The sequence below is a fragment of the Callospermophilus lateralis genome, chromosome 18, assembly GCF_048772815.1.
Source record: "Callospermophilus lateralis isolate mCalLat2 chromosome 18, mCalLat2.hap1, whole genome shotgun sequence".
Taxonomy (NCBI): Eukaryota; Metazoa; Chordata; class Mammalia; order Rodentia; family Sciuridae; genus Callospermophilus; species Callospermophilus lateralis.
The window spans coordinates 17,266,505-17,288,209 of record NC_135322.1 but is presented as its reverse complement, the minus strand read 5'-3'; the positions used below and the strand labels follow the sequence as shown (position 1 = coordinate 17,288,209).

The following is a 21,705-nucleotide window of genomic DNA, read 5'->3' as shown; positions in this document are numbered from 1 at the left end:
TGTACCTGAAATTAACACGTAGCTGGCATCTAACTAGTGCTCCGTAAGAGGCCACTCTAATTTAAGACTAGTTTTCCTTTTAGGAACCAGAGGGACTCCTACGGTTAGTTAAACCCTGTAAATAGGTAAATCGGTGTTCCCCAAACCTAACACTACAACTCCCCAAAACCCTTGCGATGCCGGAGCTTTTGTTTCCCACCGCGCTTCGCGTGGCGAGGGCGGCGTTACAGATTGAGTCTCGGGAGCTAGGACTACACCTCCCAGGAAGCACCCGGGGTTGTCGTTGGTTTGTTTCCGGAAGCGGCAGCCCAAAAGGTGGGACCTAAGGCTGGGAGCCGTGGGGGGGCAGCTGTCAATTGGCCAGCGAACGAAATTGACGACTTGGCTGACTAATGGGAACAAGAGACTGTGGAAGGGGCCCACCCACAGAAGGGGAAGAAGGGAGGCGGCGGCCACTGCTGCAGTCGCGGCTGGACACTGCTCAAGCTGGAGGGCCTTCCGTACACGGAGTTTACCTTTGACCTCTCCCCGCTCGCCTCTTGCCTTGATTTGTGACACTAGGCACTTTTGGGGTTTTTGTGACCCAGCTAGCCAGACTCCGAAGCCAAACCATGTTCCCGGTGAAGGTGAAAGTGGAGAAATCAGGTGAGAACCCGGAGATCGGGGGCCTGAAAGGGAGCACTGTGCTGTTCAGGGTATTGGAGGTCTGCTAGGCAGGAGTATCGCGAAAAGGCGACCTAGATGACTTCTGCTTGCAGCCCATCTGACAATCGCAATATCAGGCATCGATCATTACATCCGCGTCTGTGCTGACAGTAGCTTTGAGATTGAATGGTGGTGGTTCAGAGAGCGTGGTTTGGTAAGAGGAGGGGATTTTCAGCCGGTAACTGAGAAGGGCCCTTTTCTTGTCCCCACCTCAGTGTCTCCGATCCCAGCAGTGATCATGTGTCAGGCGTTGTGCTGTGAATTTGAAAAATAAGGACTCTTAACCCTCACAGTCACTATATTCCAATAATCCTAGGAATAAGGAAGTGCATTGGATAGGGAAACAAGCTCAGATAGAAGAAGTCATTTTGGGTTGGGGCAGAGCTGATGGGAATCCAAGACTGGCCTGGTAAAACCAATGGGGAGGCAAAGAATTCAAACCAAAACATAATAGTCGAATGACATCCGATGAATATTATTAAATATAGAAGACAGAAGCTGAGTTTGGTGGTGTAGTTCTTATCCTGTGGAGGATAAGAGAATCACTTGAGCCTGGGAGTTCAGGGCCTGCCTGGGCAACATAGCAGACTTTGCCTTTTAAATCTTAGAGAGAGAGAGAAGTTAAGGAGATCAGGAGTGGGAGTGAGGCAAGGTACAGCAGAATGCTATGAAAATGATATTAGAGGGAACTGCCAAACAAAGGAAGTAGTTTTGAAGAAGGCCCGAAAAAGGCCCAGAAATAGAAGCCTTACCTGGTGAGTTGGGGGGACAGCAGGGAGACCAAGGAGGCTGAAGCAGAGTGAGGTCGAGAGGAGGTTGAAGCAAAGAGGTGTTCAGGGTTGACAGATCTTGTGGGTCCAGGTGAGGACTTAGGCTTTTGCTTTGAGAGAAATAAGGATCCAAGGGAGGGTTTTGAACTCAAGTGACTTAATAAAAGACCTTCCCAATGCCAGAAAATATTCAGACCCCTTAGGAGTCTGAACACAAATGATGGTAGGGGCTAGAGATAGACCTGTGAACTCCAGACTGAGTGAAGACTCCACCCTCTGGGGGGTGCTGTGGAGTCCTGGAGGATTCTAAGCTGGGGAAAATCAGGGTCTTGTTTTTGATTTTGATTTTGGAAGTTCCCCTGGCTACCCTGAGATACTGAGGTTAGGATCCCAAGGAAAAGAGAAGAAGGACCAGGATGGGCAGGATAGAAAGGGTGAAGGAGGGAAGACACTCAGGAGGCCAAGTGGTCAAGCCATGGGGTTAGAGGGCTGAGATGGGGGAGGGACAGGCGTCCATGATGAGACTAATGAAGGGACTGGGAGACAGTGGGGTCACCCTTCATGGTGGGATCCAGGAAGAGGGGTAAGATGAGAGAGACACCGAGGCCAGTGTAGAGCCCGGTGCATAAAAAGCACAGGGGATGTCCAAGGGGAGGTGTCTAAGTTGTAGGATCTACAAGTTGGGGTTCAGGAGAGAAGCCAAGACTGGTACAGAGATGTGAACATGATGCAAGGCTCTTTGCTACAGTCTCAGCTGCCCCAACCCCCATCTTCAAACTGTCTCTCCTCTAAGGGATGTTGGGAATCCCTGTATTTCTCAGTCTCTGCCGGCAGTACCCTTTTAGCATGCCTGGACCAGGCAATAAGATTGGCCCTGGTGGAGATATACATACAGAGCTGACTCCTGCTTGGTACCCTTTGCCCCCAGAGTTGGAGATGGCCAAAGCCCGGAACCAACTGGATGCTGTTCTGCAGTGTCTGCTGGAGAAGAGTCACTTGGACAGGTTGGAACCTGGTCCAGGGTGGGATCATGGGGCTGGAGCTCTGGCAAATTGAAACTCCTGAGCCTGGGTGGATCTGGGTGGGACCCCAGAGGCTAATTTTGGGAGAAAGGTGTCCCATGGGGAAGCCACTTGGTGCAGTCACACACACACCAGGCCCTGGGAACCTTGAGCCAATAGTTCTCTTCTGCTATTAGGGAGCGTCTGGACGAGGAAGCTGGGAAAACCCCCTCAGACACCCATAACAAGTAAGCTGTTTTATAGGATCTGGATCTGAGAATGTGGTGGGTAACTCCTTTCCTCATCTAGTCCCTGGCCACTCTGCCTGCGCTTTCTCTGCTACACTCCTAACCACACTACATATACAAAAACTGTGGCAGAAGCAGTTTAGGTCCCCTCATGGTTGGCATCTAGAACCCCAGGGTATGAGGAGGACATAAGACTCAAGGGGTCCCAGGGTGCCCTTTCAGGGGGTTTGGAGCAGGCATTTGTTTGAAGGTCAGCCTGCTAATGCCCTGTTTTTCCCCACAGAGATTGCTCCATCGCAGCCACTGGCAAAAGGTAAGGTGGCAGGGGCCCTAGCCACTGGATGTGGTTTCCAGCCCTCACCCCTGTCTTGACATTTCCCTTCCTCACACAGGCCATCTGCCCGCTTCCCCCACCAGCGGAGGAAGAAGAGGAGGGAGATGGATGATGGGCTAGCTGAGGGAGGGCCTCAGCGATCCAGTGAGTAGGCAACCCCTAGAGGGTGGGTGGGCAGGGAGTCAGGGGCTACATAAGGATGCTCACTTACCTCCCACCCCCACCACCCCAGACACATATGTGATCAAGCTGTTTGACCGGAGTGTGGACTTGGCCCAGTTCAGTGAGAATACACCGTTGTACCCAATCTGCCGAGCCTGGATGCGCAACAGCCCCTCAGTGCGCGAGCGTGAACACTCACCCAGCTCACCACTGCCCCCACTGCCCGAAGATGAGGAGGTGGGATGGGTGGTGGGCCCCAGCCCAGCAGCCAGGGAGGGCAATGGGTAGACAGGCTCAAGGGACCCTCTCCTTAAACTAGTGGTTGCCAAGTATAGGTCCCTAAGTCTCCCAAATGAATGTTGGACCTTGTAAGGCACACAGATGTACATCCTCAGGCTAGGGGTATGGACAGAGGTCTCCTGAGGCAGACAGACATGGCAATGTGGCCTTAGGAGAAAGGCAACAGGGCTCTCTCGGGCCAAGAAATGACCTCCATTATTGAGTTCCCAAGGGCTAAAGGGCTGAACATGGATCCTTAGTACAGATAGGTGAGGCTACTAGGTATAGCATGGACCCTCTGGGCTATGGAGGGATAGATGGGGATCCATTAGTCACCTGGCCTGAGAGGGTAGACAGGGGTCCCCAGGACATACATATGACCCTTTGAACTATTAAGATGCAAGCAGAGTTGGGCATGGTGGCACACGCCTGTAATCCCAGCAACTCAGGAGGCTGAGGCAGGAGGATTGCGAGTTCAAAGCCAGCGTCAGCAACTTAGAGAGGCCCTAAAGTAACTCAGTGAGACCCTGTCTCTAAATAAAATACCAAAAAAAAAAAAAAAAAAAGATCAGAGCAGAAATGATGACTACCTGACCACCAGTAATAGTGGAAGAGGGTTCCTAGGTGACACAAATGTGACCTCCCACCCCAGGATGACAGGTATAAATGGGGTTTCCTGGGCTGGGCAAAGGTAGACAAGGGTTCTTAAGCTGACAGGAGAAGACAGATATCCCTGGAGCAGACAGAGCTGACTTCCAGGCTGTTTAAGGTATCTGTCCTTCAGATATGAGTCCTTCAAGTATAGATTTCCCAGTGAGCCCCTTAAGTCTATTGTCTGGGAAAGGCAAGAAGAATAAAACATGTACTCCCAGCTCTTTGCTCTGATTCTCTTGGGCCTGGTATGGGGTATTATATCTCTAGGGTTCAGAGGTCGCCAACAGCAAAAGTCGTGATGTGTACAAGCTGCCTCCACCTACAGCCCCTGGGCCGCCTGGAGATGCCTGCAGATCACGCATTCCATCCCCACTACAGCCTGAGACCCAGGGCACCACCGATGATGAGGTGGGTATAGGAGGCTGGCCTGAGGCTGTGGGTCTTGTTGTGGGGCTCCAGTATGTACACCTGATCTCTATCCACACAGCCCTCTGAGCCCGAACCTTCACCCTCCACACTCATCTATCGTAACATGCAGCGCTGGAAACGCATCCGCCAGAGGTGAGGTTCCCCCAGCGGGCTTCCCCCCATGATCTCTTTTTCCATTTACTGAATCCTCACTCTACCTCACCAGGTGGAAGGAGGCATCCCATCGGAATCAGCTTCGTTATTCAGAAAGCATGAAGATCCTACGGGAGATGTACGATCGACAGTGACATTCCCAGCTCCTCTAATAAATATCCCCCAACCGTACACTAGACTGTGTTCCAGCCCTTTCTTCCCAGCCCAAACAAAGCAGTTAACAGTGCTGTAGCACATTTATTGGGGAGTGAGCCTAGGAAAGAATGGGGGCATGGGGTGACGGGTCATTTGGTGAGGGAATGAAAGAGTGGCCACTTGGTTGTGTCCTGGAGGATGAGGTGTGGAGGGTGGATTGGAGGTCAAGACAAAGGGACTGGAGAGTTCTAGTTAACTGAAGAGGGGGACGGACACATCTTTGTCTAGGGAGGTTGGGGGGCAACCTATACAGTTTTGAGTTTGCAGGTCCTAGTTGGCCTGGGATAGGTGTCCCAAAGGTTGGGAATCAGAAAAGAGCTCAAGAGTCTGGGTGGCTAGATGAGGTATCAAGTCAAAAAATGGGGTGTGGACAGTGGAGTGTCTGCTTTTAGGAAAAGATCCAGAGTATTGGGGAGGTTTGCAGTCTGGGCCATTTGGGGAGGGGTTATGCCTGACCAAGCAGGGCTACATACATCATAATCCGGTGTCAGAGTGTGTGTATGTGGATAAAAATTTTTTCAGCAGTTAGAGGGAAGTACAGGAGGGAATCTTGAGGGGATATAAGACAAGAAAGTGGAGTCATTGCTAATGGAGTCAAGGCTGGGATCTAAAAGCTGGACGGGGGTGTCATTGGAAGGGTCTAGGCTATAAAGGTTGGGTCTAGGGTGAAGGGGTCAGGACGGAATCTTGATTTGGATGGAGGGACTGTCTTGGCGCTGGGACTTCTGGCTGGGCGGAGTCAGATCGGCTTTAAGAAAAGGAGCCTAAAGCGGCACCCCTCGCAACCACGGGGTTCAGGCGTGCCTGGACCTCTATTTGGCGGCAGGCGGTGGCGGCAGAGGGGCCTGGGACGACGAAGGTGCAGCCTGGATGGAGAGGACGCCCTCAGGGGACAGAGCCGAGGTCACGGCGGCAGGATCCACGCCCGGTGGCAAGCGGTAGCGACGGTGGAACTCGCGAGCGATGAATCCGTGCTCGTCCTAGAGGGCAGCGAGGCTTCAGCTGGCCCGCCCCTTCCCGCAGGCGCCCCACCCCTCGCGCCTGCGCACGCCTTCCGCCCCAACCCGCCCGCGCTCACCGGGCGCTCTTCATGGCGCGCGTGCACCTCCACGTGTTCGCCCACCACCTTGACAGCTATTTCCTCCGGCGAGAAGTGCTTCACATCCAGCAGCACCGAGAAATGACCGGGGTCTGTCGGCACCTGCGAACAGCGGGGCCGGGCGGGACTGTCATCAGAAGGGGCCGGGATCCCCAGACCCGGCGAGGCCCCACCCCTGTCTGCTCCATAACTACAGCTGACTCTGGGGAGTCCAGTTCCCTAATGAGAGTCAGTGAGGACCTCGTAACCCACTATAACGGGTATCCTCCTATCCCCTCTAATCACTGGATTCCCCTCACACAGAGAGTGATAAGGTTCCCTTCTCCTGCAAGGTCAGGTCCGAAGCCATCCTAGGGCGAGAAAGCCTGTCCCTTCCCCCAGTGTCAAACTCCATAGTCACTCTGCCTCCGCCCCAGCAGTCCTAACTCCCCACCCCCGCCAGAAATTGTCAAGATGCCTCTAACCACAAGTTTCCAGAGACCTTCTAAACCCTCCAACTCGGGTCACCTAACCTCCTGCGCCCTCAGCAGTTTCTGGTACCCTTCCCCTGCTTCAGGGTGGCCAAGATGCCCTTCATCAAATCACAGGATCCTTTCTCTCCTTTACTTCTCCAGGAGACATCCGGGGAAGCACACACAACCTCCAAACTAACAACAAGACTGACAACAACCCTACAACCATTCAAGAATCACTGCCTGCCCTTTCCCCCAGATTCCCTGGGTCACCGGCATCCTTCAGAGCCAACACTCCCCTCTGAGCGACCCAGCCCTTCCACTCCCCTTAGAACTAGAAGTCAATCCCCCCACCCCCACCCCCGCCCCTTCTGAGTGATGGGGACCTCGAACTCTCTTCAGCAACCCGATTCCAAACTGAGGGAACTCCAGAAACCCTAGGTGGTCGCACTCTCCACTACGCTCAAAGTCATCCCAGCACCCCCTCGGGGTGACCCAGACCTCTGGCTTTGAAAGTGGTCGAGTTGCCCCCTCCCCCGTGCCTGGCACCTGGGCGGTGGGCAGCGCCACACTGGGGGCGCGCAGGTAGTAAGGGGCGAATGCAGCAGGACAGAGCGCAGCCAGCTCCGCCTCCAGCAGCCCCTCGCCGAAACGCTGGTCAAAGAGGCGTCCGGGAGTGGAAATTCCCGGCAAGGGGGCCGAAGCGCGACGTAGCCAAGACGGCTGCACAGGCACCGGGATTTCCATCCTGTTCCTCCACCGCCGCCCTGGATTCCGCAGTACCCCTGCATGCACAGGCGCTGATTTATAGTGCGTCTTGTGCCGGCCCCTCCGCGGGCCTCTCGGGGACACTGGGACCGTGGCCAGATTCGGCCATTAAGAGCCTTATTTAGAAACCCCAATAATGACTTGGCTATTTATTAAGCGCCTGCTGGATGCTTGGAAAGGACGCCAGGAAAATGTCATTAAGATTCTTCAATATCTTGAAAGGGAAACTAAGGCTAAGACGGCGGAGCCTTGAAGAGTATGGAGAACACAAAGTAGCAGTTGGGACCGAGAGACGAAAAGTCCACCAAAGAGTTCTCAGTTCTCTTAACCCACCACCACCCAGCTGGCAGCTCTGAGGATGACGCAGATGGAGGTCTTAGGAGCAGATTGCTGGAGAATGCAGTAGCCGGGCCAGGCTGTCAGAAGGACACAAAACAGACCCTACCCCCATCTTCAGCCCTGCCTTGGGCCCAGCCCCCCAGCAGGCTGGGCCTAATTCTGTGCCTCTGACTCAGCTTCGGGTACACAGAGGCCCGGGGGCGTGAGCCTAACACTCCAGTCTGGCCCCCCAGGGGCCTCGCGCTGGGGCCCGAAATAGCTCATTTTGATCCCGCTACCTGGGCCAGGAGCCCGGGCCTGGCAAGAGGTGCAACAGCTGCTCTGCAGCAAGAGGGAAATTGTTGGATGACCATCAGGGCGGTCTGACTGGCCTGGTGGAGGTTGGCCTGGTGGAGAAAGAGTACCCGATTACCCTTTCAACGGGTAGAACACATTGGACTCGGGCGGGGAAGAACTTTCGGCTTCCAACAAGAAGAGGCGGCGTGACAGCAGGACTGCAGGAAAATAAGAATCCTTTAGAGCGCCTCCAACTCCAAGCCCATTCCATTGGTCCACAGTCTTGCCAATTATTGCTGTACGCTCCAGGTTCTCCAATCAAACGCGCTCTCTCAAGCATGCCAGCGTTATAGACAGTCAGTGAAACACCTCCCATTAGCCCCTTTCCAACTTTTATTTTCCTGTCTCTCATTGGTCGCCTTGGAGGCCGCTCTCTTCCGGAGCGGGCACTCCCAAAGAGGGGCGGGGCTGATGGAGCATTGCTAAGCGACAAGATGCGCACTGGGTTTGTCGGGTGAAGAAGCGGAGCTGGCACAAGCGCCCCAGAGTAGCTGCAGGATGGACCGTGGGTGAGGCTGATTACTCTTCCCGAGATCACAGGAGGTTTAGGAAGGGCCGAGGGTGAGGTTTGCACCAGTTTATGCTAGAGTCCAGAGTGTCGGGTTCAACCGCATTAAAACTACAACTTCCAAGATGCTCCACAGCCTCTGGCCGCCCCAGCCTTGGACTTCACAGTCCCCGGTATCCCTAAACGCCTTATGTTCTTTTCGCTGAGTACCTGTAAAGGATTCTTTCCCTTAAGGTCTTCTAAGAAGACATGGAAATTGAGTTTTTAAATTTTGAAATTGCCCTAGACACCAAGGGTGTTGTGGTTGAACTTTCTTAGTTAGGCGGAGCTAGTGAATCATGGGAATTGTAGTCCATTTCCTAGTGTCCCCCAAGGGTTTATGGGAAATGTACAGTGTACGGTCTAGTCCCGGGTCTTTTGTTGTTGTTGTTCGTCTTTTGTTTGTGTTTTTCTTTACCAAGTATGGAGTGGTTTGGGGGGAGAACTCAGGTGTTTTAACCACCTGAGTTACATTACCCAGTCTTTCTTTTCTTTTCTTTTCTTTTTGGAGACAGGGTTTTGCTAAGTTGCAGAGCCTGGACTGGAACTTGCGGTCCTCCTGCCTGTAAGCACCACCATTCCCAGCCTAATCACGGTTCTTTTTTTTTTTTTTTTTTTAAGAAAGAGTGAGAGAGAGAGGGAGAGAGAGAGAGAAATTTTTTAATATTTATTTTTTAGTACTTGGCGGACACAGCATCTTTGTTTGTACGTGGTGCTAGGATCGAACCCGGGCCGCACGCATGCCAGGCGAGCTCGCTACCGCTTGAGTCACATCCCCAGCCCCTAATCACGGTTCTCAATCTGAGCCCCTCTTAAAAATCACCTAGGAAATGTTTAAGGAGATAGAAATTATAATTATCCTGATATGATCATTATACATTGTCTACTTGTGTTCAGTTATCACACTGTACCTCATAATGTGTACAATTAGTGTGTGTCAAAAAAAATTAAACAGGCCGCAGACCACATTTTGCCTTTGGGCTGCAGTTTTTAAAAAATTCACCTGGGACAATGGGGAAAAGATAGGATGCCTAGCCCTACTTCCTGATATTCTGATTCTGTCAGGAGTAGGAACGACTTGTTTGTAATTTTAAACATGCCCCCACCCCACCCTCCCACCCCCACCAAAAAAGTGGATCCAGAATTGAGAACCACCAACTACTGGTTCCTAGGTTTTTCTGTGGCTCTCAAGGGCTCATGGGACTCGTGGCTCCACTATCATTATCTTAAATGTGCATCAGTGCTTCAGGGGAATTATAGTCCATCTCTTCCAGGAATCCAGGAGAATTGTCTGTTCTGCCCTCTTCTTCCGTGCTCTGCCTTCCAATCCCATTCTTTCCTTGCAGCCTGTCAGTTTTCTCCATCCAAGAAAGCCCCTTTGGAGATGCTTCCCTGGGTGGAGGCCACGATTGGCCATCCCAAAGCCAGACCTGGCAATGCAAGGTGAGGACTGCCCACAGAGAGTAGTACCTCTAGTAGCGAGGGAAGGAAGGCTTATATTGAGAGATGGGGATGAGACATTAGGAGAAAGACCCTCCTTACCTCCCCATAGCCTTCCCTTGCACAGCTCTCTACTGCTTATTTCCCCCATCGTTCCCCCAATCGCCTGAGGTTGCTAACAGGGATAACATTCTGGGATTTGCTTCCTCCCCTCTGAACTGAGACTTCACGTGTATCTTTGTTCCCTACAGGAAGGACCCTTCAGACCTCACTTTTTTCTTTTTGTGTCCTCCCCTATCTTAGACTCTGAGCCCATCCAGGTCCCAGAGATCCAAGCTCCCACAAGCTCCCAAGGCTGCAGCCAACTCCCCTGAACTGTTTGAAGAGTCCTGGCCATCCAGTTCAGGGACCCCTTCCCCATCCAGTACCACTGAGAAGGCCTCCCCACCGCCTACCCTGATTGACAGTGGGGACTCCGTGATGGCCAAGTAAGTACCAGAAACCCTGAAGGGAAAGGAGAGTTTGGGTCAGGGGGAGGGAGAAGGCAATAATCATCTCAGGCAGACTGTTTATACAGTGCTCTTATAGGGCCAGGTGCTTCATGTGTGTTATGGAGGGCTCTGAAGTTCAGCTGTGTGGGTTCAAGTCCCATCTCTGTCACTTACTCTCTGTATGATCTTGGCCTCAGTTTTTTTTTTTAATCTTTAAATTGGGGATATTAATAGCATATACCCCTAGGGCTATTTTGAGCTTTCAGTTAGTTACTGTATCAAATGAACACTTGAATTTGTAGGTTAAGGATCAGCTGCTGTAATAAAGAGTCTAAATTAATTATGACTTAAACAACTTTGCATTTATTTCTCCCTCATCTGTTGGTCCAGGCAGAAGCAACAGGGCTGATATGGCAGCCTCTGCTTGAGATGTCAGAGATACGGGTCCTCCTGTCTTACTGCTGTTCCATCCCTGGACTGTGTTCTTTCCTTCATGGACCAAAATGGCTCCCAACTGAATCGACTTTCTAGAGTTGCGTCTCTTTATTTCATGTTTGTCAAGCATCTAGTCATGAGATCACAAGTCACATGGCAAATGTAGTCCTTAGAAGAAGTAACTATGTGTCCAACAAAAAATTGCATGACTGGGCCCAGTGTATTGAAACTCAGTGGTAGTGCAGGAGACCCTGGATTTGATTCCCAGCACTGCCAAATAAGTAGTAGATAGATAAAATAAAATTAACACATAAGAAAGGAAAACAACTATTGAAAGACAGCTATTTGCTTTTATTGGTTAGATGGAAAGCAGGGTTTTGTTGGTTCTGTGTTGTTTGGGGGTTTTTATGTGTGTATGTGGTACTGGAGGTTGAATCCAGGTGTCATGCATACAAGGCAAGTTCTCTGTCACTGAGATATACGCCAGTCCCTTCTTTATTTTATTTTGAGACAGGGTGGCCTCAAACTTGGGATCCTCTTACCAGATCCTCCCAAATAGCTGGGATTAAGGTGTGTGCCACCACCATGCCTAGCAAAAAGCAGGTTTGGTTTTTGTTTTTATGCTGGGGATTGAACCCAGAGGCACTGCACCACTGAGCTACATCTCCAGCCCTTTTTATTTTTATTCTTATTTTTATTTTGAGACAGGGTCTCAATAAATTGCTGAGTCTAGCCTCAAACTTGAAATTCTCCTGCCTCAGCCTTCCAAGTCACTAGGATTAGGCATGTGCCGCATGCTTAGCAGCTACCACTTGATTTTAGAATGAACATAGCTTAATCATATTTTCTTTCTTTTCCTTTTTTTATGTGTTCTTCCTAGTTATACATGACAGTAGAATGTATTTTGACATATCATACATACATGGGAGTCTAACTTCCCATTCTGTGGCTGTACATGATGTACAACCAGTTACTCTGGTTGTGTATTCATAAAGGAACATGGGAAAGTTTTGTCTGATTCATTCTACTCTTTCCCGTTTCCATCCCCTCTCTCTTCTTCTCACTCACCACACACACACACACACACACACACACACACACCCCTATTGTGAGTCAGCATCCTCATATCGGAGAGAACATCCCGCTTTTGATTTTTTGGTATTGGCTTATTTCATTTATTGGGATAGTCTCCAATTCCATCCATTTACCAGCAGATACTATAATTTTATTCTTATTTGTGACTGAGTAATATTCCATTGTATATATGTACCACATTTTCTTTATCCATTCATCTGTTGAAGGACACCTAGGTTTCATAGTTTAGCTATTGTGAATTGAGCTGCTATAACATTGATGTGTCTGTGTTGCTGTAGTGTGCTGATTTTAATCCTTTGAGTACAAACTGAGGTATGGGATAGCTGGGTCAAATGGTGGTTCCATTCAAGTTTTCTCAGGAATCTCCATACTACTCTCATAGTGGTTGCACCAATTTGAAGTCCCACCAGCAGTGTATGAGTGTACCTTTTCCTCCACATTCGACATTTATTGTTACTTGTGTTCTTGATAATTGCCATTCTGACTGGAGTGAGATGAAATCTCAATGTAGTTTTAATTTGCATTTCTCTAATTGCTAGGGTTGTTGAACATTTTCTTCATACATTTGTTGATCGATCTTATTTCTTCTATGAAGTGTCTGTTCAGTTCCTTAGCCCTTTTATTGATTGGGTTGTTTAGTTTTTTTGGTGTTCTTTTTTAGTCCTTTATACACACTGGAGATTAATGGTCTGTCTGAGATGCAGGTGGCAAAGATTTTCTCCCATTCTGTAGGCTCTGACTTCATATTCTTGATTGTGTCTCTTGCTGTGAAGAAGTTTGATACCATCCCATTTATTGGTAATTGATTTTATTTCTTGGGCTTTAGGAGTCTTGTTGAGGACTACAGTTCCTAAGCTGACATGATGAAGATTTGGGCCTACTTTTTCTTCTATTAGGCGCATTGCCTACGTCCTTGATCCACTTTGAATTTTGTGTAGGGTGAGAGTCAGGGTTCTAATTTCATTTTGTTACATATGGATTTCCAGTTTTCCCAGCACCATTTGTTGAAGAGGCTATCTTTTCTCCAATGTATGTTTATGGTGCCTTTCCAGTGTGAGATAACTGTATTTTTGTGGGTGTTTCTCTGTGTCCTTGATTTTGTACCATTGACCTTCATGTCTGTTTTGGTGCCAATACCATGCTGTTTTGTTACTATAGCTCTGTTGTATAGTTTAAGGTCTGGCATTGTGGTGCCTCTGAAAGAAGTTATTTTTTAATTTTTAATATTGTGGTACTGGAGATTTCACCCAGGGGTATTACCACCGTTGTTTAGCTCTCCTCACGTCCCCTGCCTCCCATCCTCTAATGCTTGCAGGTATATAAACAGGTTCCGCCAAGCTCAGCCCACAAGTCGAGAGGAACGCCAGCCTGTAGGCCCAACCCCAGATGACTTTTGGTGGCTTCGGCCAGAGTCTCCAGATCTCAGCAGTCAGCATGCAGCAGGTACCTCCTTGCGCCCGTCCACCCCCAGCCTAAAATCCTTCCTGATCAATGACCCCAGCAACCACTCCTTCTGGCCCCTTCACTCAGTTGAGGTTTTTCAGCAGGAGCCCGTGAACGGAAAGGAAAACTCAAAACAGCAATTCTTGCTCCCAAGGTGGCCAGCGCATCCCAGGCTGAGGCTCCACTTCAGGAAATAAAGCAGGTAACCTCCTCATCTACTCCCTCTTCTGTGTGCCTCAACTATCAGCACCAGTCCTGAGATAGAATTAAAGCCATTCCCAAATCAAGGAAACTTACACCTTAAAAGGAAGATTTTTTTAAAAAATTTTATTTTGTTGAGTGTAATTGCAACCTCCAAAAGTGGATATTTTCAGGTGTGGCCAGATCAAGGTGTTTTGGACAATATTAGGAGGAACTCAGCTTTTCTTGGTTCTGTGTTCCTCCTATCTCAGGCAGGCTTTCCCCTCACAGTAGCCAACATAGCCTCCAGCAGCTTAGGCTTCTGAGTACTAACTCAGCGACTTTAATGGAGAGTGGAGCTTTTCCATTAGCTCCATCCCAAATCCCAGGACTCACTCTTATTCACCCATCCTAAGTCAGTGTCTGTGAACCAGAGGATAGAATGCTTTATTTAGTCGGGTTCCCTCAGGAAAGTTGGTTCAATCCTTCAACAGCAGAGACTTGCAAATGAAGGGTGTGGATCCTAAGAGGAAAACTGGATCTCATTCCCTGAGGAAATTGTAAGCTGCCGCGTGAGGTACCAGGTGGAGTAGAAACCTGCACTTGAGGCCCTCTGTCCAGAGCCCTTTTCCCAGCAGCCTTTGCAGTGGGGGGTAGCCTCTGACCCCTCTCATCCCACAGAGGCTCAACACATGGAGCTCGTCGCTGCTGGACCTGGAGACGCTAAGCCTGCAGAGCAGAGCTACCAGGCTGCTCAAACGCAGGTGCTTCCCCTACCTCCTCACCCTTCCCACTGCTCCAGCCACAGCCCAGCGCACTGCCTCGGAGACATCCAGTGCCTCACTTCTGCCTTCCCCTTGCAGCAAGGCCTCCATCTCCTCCTCCTCCTCCTCCCTCAGCCCCAGTGATGCCAGCAGTTCCTCCTTCCCAGTCAGCTCAGATGGCGTCTCTCCCTTTTCCATGACCTTCACCCCTGACGCCAGCAAGAGCTCTGGCTCCAGAGCACCTGGTAAGTGGTGAGAGGCAAGGATTGAGGGCAGCCTGGGTTCAAATCCCATCTCTGCTGCTTACCAGCTGTGTGACCTTGTCCTCTCTGGGCCTCATTTCCCCAAGTATGAAACAGTAGTAACAGTTCAATCCCTCTCCTCCAGGTGTGGTGAGGATGAAATGAGTTCACTTAGCACAAGTCTGTCAACAGGAGCTGTCATAGCTGGGTACAGGGGCGCACACCTGTAATCCCAGCAACCTGGGAAACTGAGACAAGAGAATTGCAGGTTCAAGGCCAACCTGGGCAATTTAGTTGAGACTCTGTTTCAAAATTTTAAAAAGGGATGGGGATATAGCTCAATATAAAGCACCCCTGAGTTCCATCTCCAGTACCAAAAACAACAAAACAAAGCAGGAGTTGTCATGAGTGTGAGAGGCCTAACGTTCTTTCTGCAGTTCTGAACACAAACTCCAATATCAGAAGGCTTTTTGCAGATTCAGTACGACATTGCGCCCATCCACCCCCAGCCTAAAATCTGGGGGTGCTAGCTAAGTGGAAACCTAGATGATTTAACAGCAGAATCTGACCTATGAAGCTATTTGTAGTCTATATTGATCTCATTTAGGGTTAATATTATACATAATTCTTGGTGTATAAATATTACATTGAACCATGTTGAATTTTCATTTTTATAAGTAAAAGGTGAATATTAGTCATTTTGTATGATTTCACTATATTTCTTTTTTTTTTTAGGGGGAGGGAGGGTACAAGGGATTTAACCCAGGGATGCTTTACCCCACTGAGTTAAATTCCCAACCCTTTTTATTTTTTTATTTTGAGACAGTGTCTTGACAAAGCCTAGGTAGGTCTAAGTTGCCAAGGCTGGCCTCAAACTCAATCCTCCTGCCTCAGCCTCCCCAAGTCACGCACCAGTGTCTGGCTTGGTTCCACTATGTGTCAATATGTTTGAGTCTGATGTATTGCCTCAGACCCATGTCTATGCTGTATATACCATGCAATTTGGCTAAAGTATGCAAACTTTGGAACTCCAGATCAATTTCAGAGATGGGATGATAGACCTAGGTTACTATTGTTACTGTTACTTTGTGCTCAGAGTGCTATCCTGGTCTCACAGGGATCCCCTGATTGGGTACAAGTAAGCAGAAGTTAACAGAGGTGTTCATGCATGTTCCATGATCCTACCCAAGGACTCACCTATCCAGTTCTTCACTCTTTCTAAGCTTTGTCTTTTATTCATCTCTCCCTCCTGAGCCTCAGTTTTCTCATTTGTAAAATGGGGATAAAATTAGTACCTACTTCATAAGTTATTTTGCAGTTAAATTTATTCAACTCATTTACATATTGAATCCTACCATGTTTGTGGCCCTGTGAATAGGATTGAGGATTTCACAACAAACTATGAATACATGGTCCCTCCTTCAAAGCCTTCATGGCATAGTGGATGTGGGACAGAGAATTTACCATATAACCCTCCCATATATAAGTAAAACAAGCAGAAATGAAGGATAGGCAGGAGAGTACTGTGGAGCTAGAAGTCAGGGAGGGCTTCCAGAGGTGCTAGCTAAGTGGAAACCTAGATGAGGAGGGTGGGATGAACAGAGCCTTCTAGCATATACAACTGACTGAAGTGGGAGGGAGCGTGGTGCAGACAATAGACCAGAAAAGGCAAGAGCCAGGATCAGACTAGCATAGGAGGGACAGATTGGCAGGGCACCTCGTACGCTGGGCCGTGGAGGCATGGGGAGGCGTCTGGTTGTAATGTTTAGACTGGGATCCTCAAGAGAGGTCGGAGCATGGAGAGGATGGACTTTCTTGGGTGTTAGCAGACTCCCTCTGGCTTCTGTCTACATCCAGTGAGAGGAACTGCTGGTTTGAACTGGGCCAGAACTGAAGAGTGGAGGGAAGTGTCCAGGTTAAAAGTAGAATTGCAGGATGTAGCAGGGGTGATGGGGGTGGTCCCCTCTGTGCAGCATCAAATGGTAGGGCTTCTGAGAGATCATGGTAGCTCTACTGATAGGACAAATGAAATGATGCCCAGGGTGGTAGAAATAATGTATGCCCAGTGCAACAAAAATAGCCCCTGCCCCCCCCCCCCCTTTTTAGGTATAATTAGCTTGCTGGCAGGTAAATCTTTTTATTTATTTATTTATTTATTTATTTATTTACTGTAGTTGTAGATGGACACAATACCTTTATTTTATTTTTATGTGGTGCTGAGGATCGAACTTGGTGCCAGGCAAGTGCTCTACCACTGAGCCCCAGCCCCAGCCCCAGCCCCAGCCCCAGCCCCCTGGCCCTGTCCTTAATCATTACCATTTCCCCAGTACAGAGTTGGGGACTGGGACAGGGCACAATAAACAGTTCTTTTTGCGTCGTGTCTCAAATATTGATTGCACTGAGCTCTATTCTTCACACTAGGGCAAGGGTAATGGACAAGACAGACAAAAATCGCTCTCCTTGCATAGCTGGCATTGTGGAAGGAGAGACAAACCATAATTAAGCCAGGAAATACCATTTAGTATGTTAGAAGCGGGTAAGTGAAAGGAGAAAAGTGAAATAGGACAGAGGACAGGGAATAATAGGGCTGGTGGTTGTTGCACTTTTGAATTGGGTAGTTGGGGAAGGTCTCACTAAGAAGGTAATATTTGGACAAGACACAGAACAGGAGAGGGAATGAAGCATGTGATACATGAGGGAAGATCAGTCCAGACAGAGGGAACCACCGGCACACAGTGGCCTTTGCCTTTGACCAATAGGGAGGTACAGCCAGGGGAGTGTTCATAACCAGGAAGGCCCTGGACACTCAGGTATTCACAACCTGCCTCTGGCTGTGAGTCGGGCACAGATTGGGAGGACAGGAGAGCAGGGGGTCCCAGGCAGGAGCCCGTGACAGTCACGATGATAGACCAGGTGGGTGAGTGGGGCTGGACCAGGGTGAGGGCAAAGGAACTGTTCAGTGCTGTAACCCCCATATCCAGAACACATCTGCGTGGCATGTAGTAAAAGCTCAGTAAATATCCATTGGATGATTGAAGAACTGAAAAATGATAGATCGCTCTCTCCTCTGACCTTGCCCCCTCCCCTCTTCCCACTCCAGAGAGGAGCTGGCGTTACTGAGCAGCCTGTCTGAACAATCTTCTGGCACAGAGAAGAGTGTCTGCACAGGCTGTTGTTTGGTGGCTGATCACCTGACTCCTACCTCTCCTCTGTTTCTCTCACAGCAGCCCCGGTACCAGCCCAGGCCCCTACCCCTGCTCCAGCCCCAGCCCCAGCCCCAGCCCCAGCCCTGGCCTCCCCCCAAGAACCCCTTCGGCCAGAGGATGACATTTTGTACCAGTGGCGGCAGCGGCGGAAGCTTGAACAGGCCCGAGGAGGTGAGGGGGATGGAACCTGGGTGCTGCGCCGGACCCAAGCTCTGGGCACTCAGGTGAGTTGGAGGAAGGGGGAGCCTGAGGGGAGTTGAAGGAAGGGGGAGTCAGGGGAATGCAGGACCCTCTACCCTCTCCCCCCCCACATACACCCCTCTTCCCATCTGCCTACAGCCCTCTCCTACCCCTGCTGTGATGACCCAGCCTAACTGTGTCCCCATGAGAGGCAGTGTGGCCCAGCCTGGTCCCCAAGAGGCCTTGTATGTGGAGAGGCCTCCTGTTCCCCCAGGGTCCTCTCCACACATCATCTGGGCCCCCAGCCCCTATGGCTTCTTCTGGGCTCCACAGTCCAGCCCCTGGGTGTCTGTTGCGACTGTTCCTCCTACGCTGCTGGCTTCCACACAGGCTCCCTTGGCCTCTACCCTAGCTACCCCCGTTCCCACTCTGGTACCCTCAGCCTCCATCCCAGTGCCCTCAGCCTCCACCTTGGCTCCCCTGGCCTCCACTCCCACGCCCCCCACTACCCTCCAGGGCCCAGGCCCTCCCTCCCCTGAACCAAGCAGCCCTGCCCAGCAAGAGAAGCTGGGCCCCAAACCTCGGAGGTCCAGAGCTCTGCGCCCAGAAGACTCTGGCGAGGGGCCTGACCTGCAGCTCAGGGGCGCCTTGGGTCAAGTAGTGACAGCTCGGCTGTTCCCTGACTTCCTGGAAGACACACCCCCTCGCCTTGAGGGCCCGCCTCCAGCGGTCACTGAATCTCGAAAAATCAAAGTCACACACCCACAAGCCAAGGTTTCGCCCCCTTGCCCAGAGGTCACGCCTGCTCCCTCTGACCCTCACTGTCGGTCAAGGGCCCAGGCTCACAAAGCCAAGGCCACACCCGCTCCAGCGGGGTCAGTGCTTCAGAAAGTTAAAGCCACTTGCTCTGCTGAAGCCGAGTGTCCACAGCCCAAGGCCCCACCGCCTCCAGCTGAGGAGGCGTCCACACTCCCCAAGGCTCCACCGCCAGAATTCAAGGCGGGGCCTCTTGAGGCCGTGGCCACGCCCCCGCCAGGGGACCCTCAGCCCCCAGCAGAGGACTTGCTCTCCCAGGCTGCGCGACTTCTGGAGGCTGCAGAAGGTGAGCGCGTTGCTGGGGCCTCTGGGATCTTGGCGTCTGCCTCCTTGGAGTCCTGCGCCCTGGAACTCACTCTTTACCCACCCACCCAGACTCCGATGGCAGCGAGTTCCAGGACGACCCCGTGCTGCGCGTGCTAAGAGCTCAGAGGGCAGAGCTGAGGCTGCAGAAGAGGTAACCCTCCGTCACCGGGATCTGTGACACTGAATCCCCGAGTCCTCTGAGACCGGGGCTGGGCACCCGACCCCCACCCCATCTACATTCCCAGAACCCCATCCACTCCCAGACCTGATCCTGAGCTGCCTCTACTTCACCTTCTCCAGGAAAGTGGATGCCCGATTATCCATCCTGTTGGACCATGCTGAGGACCCAGGATCGTGGTTGCCTCCAGCCAGGTCACCCACAACATCGTCCCCACGGAGGCGGCTGCGCAGGGAAGGAGTCTCTCTTGAAGCTAGACGACTTTGAATTGTATACGATCTATTTTTCCCAATGAAACTTGTTTTTCCAGGTTCCTCTTTGTCTCTGAGAAATGGATTATTGTGGAATGGCCAAGGGTTGTGCCAATTTAAGGAAACGTCCCTCCCTCTCTATTCTGACCACTGAATCAAAATTTATTTTCTGGTTTCATCTGGGCTGGGGAAGTCTGGGCAAGTCTGAGACCTAATTTATCTGACTTCAACTCAGGAGTGGATCTTTCTGTCTCAGATGGACAAAGGGACTGTCCTCTAGGTATGAAGCTAACTAGGGTCACCCAAGCATTGACCAGTAGTCGATATCCTGCTTGTGTCAGCCACAGCCTTTGATGCAAGTGATCCTTCCCTCCTTGAAGCACTTCTTCCTCTGCTTCCAGAACCTTCTCATTACCTGTTGGCTCTTGCCTCTTTATTGCCCCAACGTGTCAACTTTGGTGTCTCCCAAGGCCCTGGCTTTGACTTACCTATCTACACTCTCTCCTAGGTGCTCTTGTCTAGCCTAATGGCTATAAACTCCATCAATATTCTGATAGGCCCTAAATTTCTATCTCTGGCCTAGAGTTGAGTTTCTACATTGCGTTGCCTGCTCAACATCTCCACCCAAAGATCTAAGAGACTTCTCAAATTCCATAGGTCCTCAAATTCCTGAGCTCCCAGCCTCCCCGCTAAACTTGCCTGTCTTTTTCCTCAGCTCTGTCCTTTTAGTTGACAAGCCAAAGCCTTATAGTTGACCTTAACTCTTCTTTCCCTTCCACCTACAGTCAGTCAGAAAATTCTGTCATTTCTAGCTTTAAAATTGTCCAAAATTTAACCCTCTTCTTCCACTGCCCTCACCTCAATCCAAGCTGTTACCACCTCCTACCTGGACTATTAAAAACTTATTATTAAACATGTTGGGGCTGAGGTTGTGGCTCAGTGGTAGAGCACTCACCTAGTACCTGTGAGGCACTGGGGTCAATCCTCAGCACCACATGAAAATAAACAAAAGTATACATACATAGAGTATAACTTTTAAGAAAATGTATGTGTATTTTGGGGGGGGGCAGGTACCAGGGATTGAACTGAGGGGCACTTAACGACTGAACAACATCCCCACCCCCTTTTTATGTTTTTATTTTGAGATAGGGTCTCGCTAAGTCCTTAGAGCTTTGCTTAAGTTGCTGAGGTTGGTCTGGAACTTGTGATCCTCCTGCCTCAGCCTTCTGAGTCACTGAGATTATAGGCATGTGCCACCACATCTGGCTTATGTGTTCTTTGATACACTTGCCAGGAGGTAGTCTACATTCCTTCCCTTTGAAACAGCCACTCAACCAATAGAGTACAGAGGAAGGGATGCAGCTTAACTTCCAAAACTCAGAAAAGATGATATCATCCATTTGGTTTCCTTTGGCTGCCTCTCTGATCCTTGTTTTAGAGTCCATGTTTAAAAAAAATAAACCAAACTGATTTACCATGCTGAGGATGGATTACACACTTATCAAACTCAGTGAATTTTATTGTAGGTACAGATTTACCACAAAAGAAAAATAAAGATATGCATGCTTAAAGATTTAGGGGACAGTATACCAACCTGTGCAATTTATTTTAAAATGCATTAAAGATTAATTGGGTTGATGAATGAAAAAAGTAACAGATGTGAGGTAAGACAAATAAAATGAAATTTTAATGGCAAGATCTAACTGGATATGTGGATGTCCTCTAAAATTTTTCAACTTGCTATAAAAAACTTTATAATAAAATTATGGAGAATATATGACCAAGATTGTTATACCTGTCTATAAAAAATAAAAGATGGGTTAGGATGGATTTCTAACAGCAGCTCTGTGTGTCAGAAACATGGTTTCCTGACTTTTTGAACAAACCATACATTTAAGAGAAATAAACAAGAAGATAATAGCTGTTTAGACATAAGGAGAAATAAAGAAATAAATAATGTTTATAGTAGCAGAACCTGGTCTAGTTGAGCAAGAGAGCTGATTCGTAAAGAAATACACTTAAGTTGAGCCACTTAAGAATTAGCTAATTCACAAGGGACCACCATAATTACTACTGCTGGGTAAAAAACTAACCCCAAATCTTAGTGGCATAACACAATCATTTCATTATGCTCATGTATTCTGTGAGTCTGGAAATTTGGAGAGGAAAAGCTGGGAATAGTTTATCTCTGCTCTCTTCCCATGAAA

At 49.7% G+C, this 21,705-nt stretch overlaps 3 protein-coding genes across 10 annotated transcripts; 2 read left to right on the top strand and 1 right to left on the bottom strand.

The window, feature by feature from the left end:
- Window positions 1–450: 450 nt before the first annotated feature.
- Window positions 451–4,898, top strand: Lin37 (lin-37 DREAM MuvB core complex component). Of its 2 annotated transcripts, none has more exons than XM_076838569.2 (9): window positions 451–645; window positions 2,404–2,479; window positions 2,674–2,724; window positions 3,008–3,037; window positions 3,117–3,202; window positions 3,291–3,457; window positions 4,421–4,561; window positions 4,641–4,714; window positions 4,788–4,898. In XM_076838569.2, the coding sequence occupies exons 1-9, from the start codon at window positions 612–614 to the stop codon at window positions 4,867–4,869; spliced, it is 741 nt and encodes a 246-aa protein (XP_076694684.1). In that variant the 5' UTR covers window positions 451–611; the 3' UTR covers window positions 4,870–4,898. The 2 variants fall into 2 exon arrangements, with proteins under 2 accessions (XP_076694684.1, XP_076694685.1); XM_076838570.2 differs by lacking the exon at window positions 451–645 and adding an exon at window positions 686–859.
- Window positions 4,899–4,952: 54 nt separating this feature from the next.
- Window positions 4,953–7,747, bottom strand: Hspb6 (heat shock protein family B (small) member 6). Of its 2 annotated transcripts, none has more exons than XM_076838571.1 (3): window positions 6,983–7,747; window positions 6,009–6,131; window positions 4,953–5,910 (listed from the first exon to the last, which is right to left on the bottom strand). In XM_076838571.1, exons 1-3 carry the CDS (start codon window positions 7,226–7,228, stop codon window positions 5,743–5,745), a joined length of 537 nt encoding a protein of 178 aa, XP_076694686.1. In that variant the 5' UTR covers window positions 7,229–7,747; the 3' UTR covers window positions 4,953–5,742. The 2 variants fall into 2 exon arrangements, with proteins under 2 accessions (XP_076694686.1, XP_076694687.1); XM_076838572.2 differs by having other exon boundaries at window positions 7,031–7,725.
- A 589-nt stretch (window positions 7,748–8,336) lies between these two features.
- Window positions 8,337–21,256, top strand: Proser3 (proline and serine rich 3). 6 transcript variants are annotated; one of them, XM_076837872.2, is made up of 11 exons: window positions 8,337–8,433; window positions 9,818–9,914; window positions 10,215–10,399; window positions 13,260–13,375; window positions 13,477–13,577; window positions 14,237–14,319; window positions 14,419–14,564; window positions 17,786–17,991; window positions 18,107–19,049; window positions 19,139–19,220; window positions 19,370–21,256. In XM_076837872.2, the coding sequence occupies exons 1-11, from the start codon at window positions 8,423–8,425 to the stop codon at window positions 19,512–19,514; spliced, it is 2,115 nt and encodes a 704-aa protein (XP_076693987.2). In that variant the 5' UTR covers window positions 8,337–8,422; the 3' UTR covers window positions 19,515–21,256. The 6 variants fall into 6 exon arrangements, with proteins under 6 accessions (XP_076693987.2, XP_076693986.2, XP_076693990.2 ...); XM_076837871.2 differs by having other exon boundaries at window positions 13,248–13,375; window positions 13,480–13,577; XM_076837875.2 differs by having other exon boundaries at window positions 13,248–13,375; window positions 19,022–19,049.
- Window positions 21,257–21,705: the final 449 nt, after the last annotated feature.

Bases quoted from the DNA above. Each gene is read 5' to 3' on its own strand.
- Lin37 (XM_076838569.2), top strand. From the start codon at position 612: ATGTTCCCGGTGAAGGTGAAAGTGGAGAAATCAG. The intron at 3,203-3,290 runs GTGAGTAGGCAA...CCACCACCCCAG, and splicing joins GGGAGGGCCTCAGCGATCCA to ACACATATGTGATCAAGCTG. The intron at 3,458-4,420 runs GTGGGATGGGTG...TTATATCTCTAG, and splicing joins CACTGCCCGAAGATGAGGAG to GGTTCAGAGGTCGCCAACAG.
- Hspb6 (XM_076838571.1), bottom strand. From the start codon at position 7,228: ATGGAAATCCCGGTGCCTGTGCAGCCGTCTTGGCTACGTCGCGCTTCG. The intron at 6,132-6,982 runs GTCTGGGTCACC...CGCTGTTCGCAG, and splicing joins GACCACTTTCAAAGCCAGAG to GTGCCGACAGACCCCGGTCA. The intron at 5,911-6,008 runs GTGAGCGCGGGC...GCTGCCCTCTAG, and splicing joins CGCGCCATGAAGAGCGCCCG to GACGAGCACGGATTCATCGC.
- Proser3 (XM_076837870.2), top strand. The intron at 10,400-13,247 runs GTAAGTACCAGA...TAATGCTTGCAG, and splicing joins GGGGACTCCGTGATGGCCAA to GTATATAAACAGGTTCCGCC. The intron at 19,221-19,369 runs GTAACCCTCCGT...CACCTTCTCCAG, and splicing joins GAGCTGAGGCTGCAGAAGAG to GAAAGTGGATGCCCGATTAT.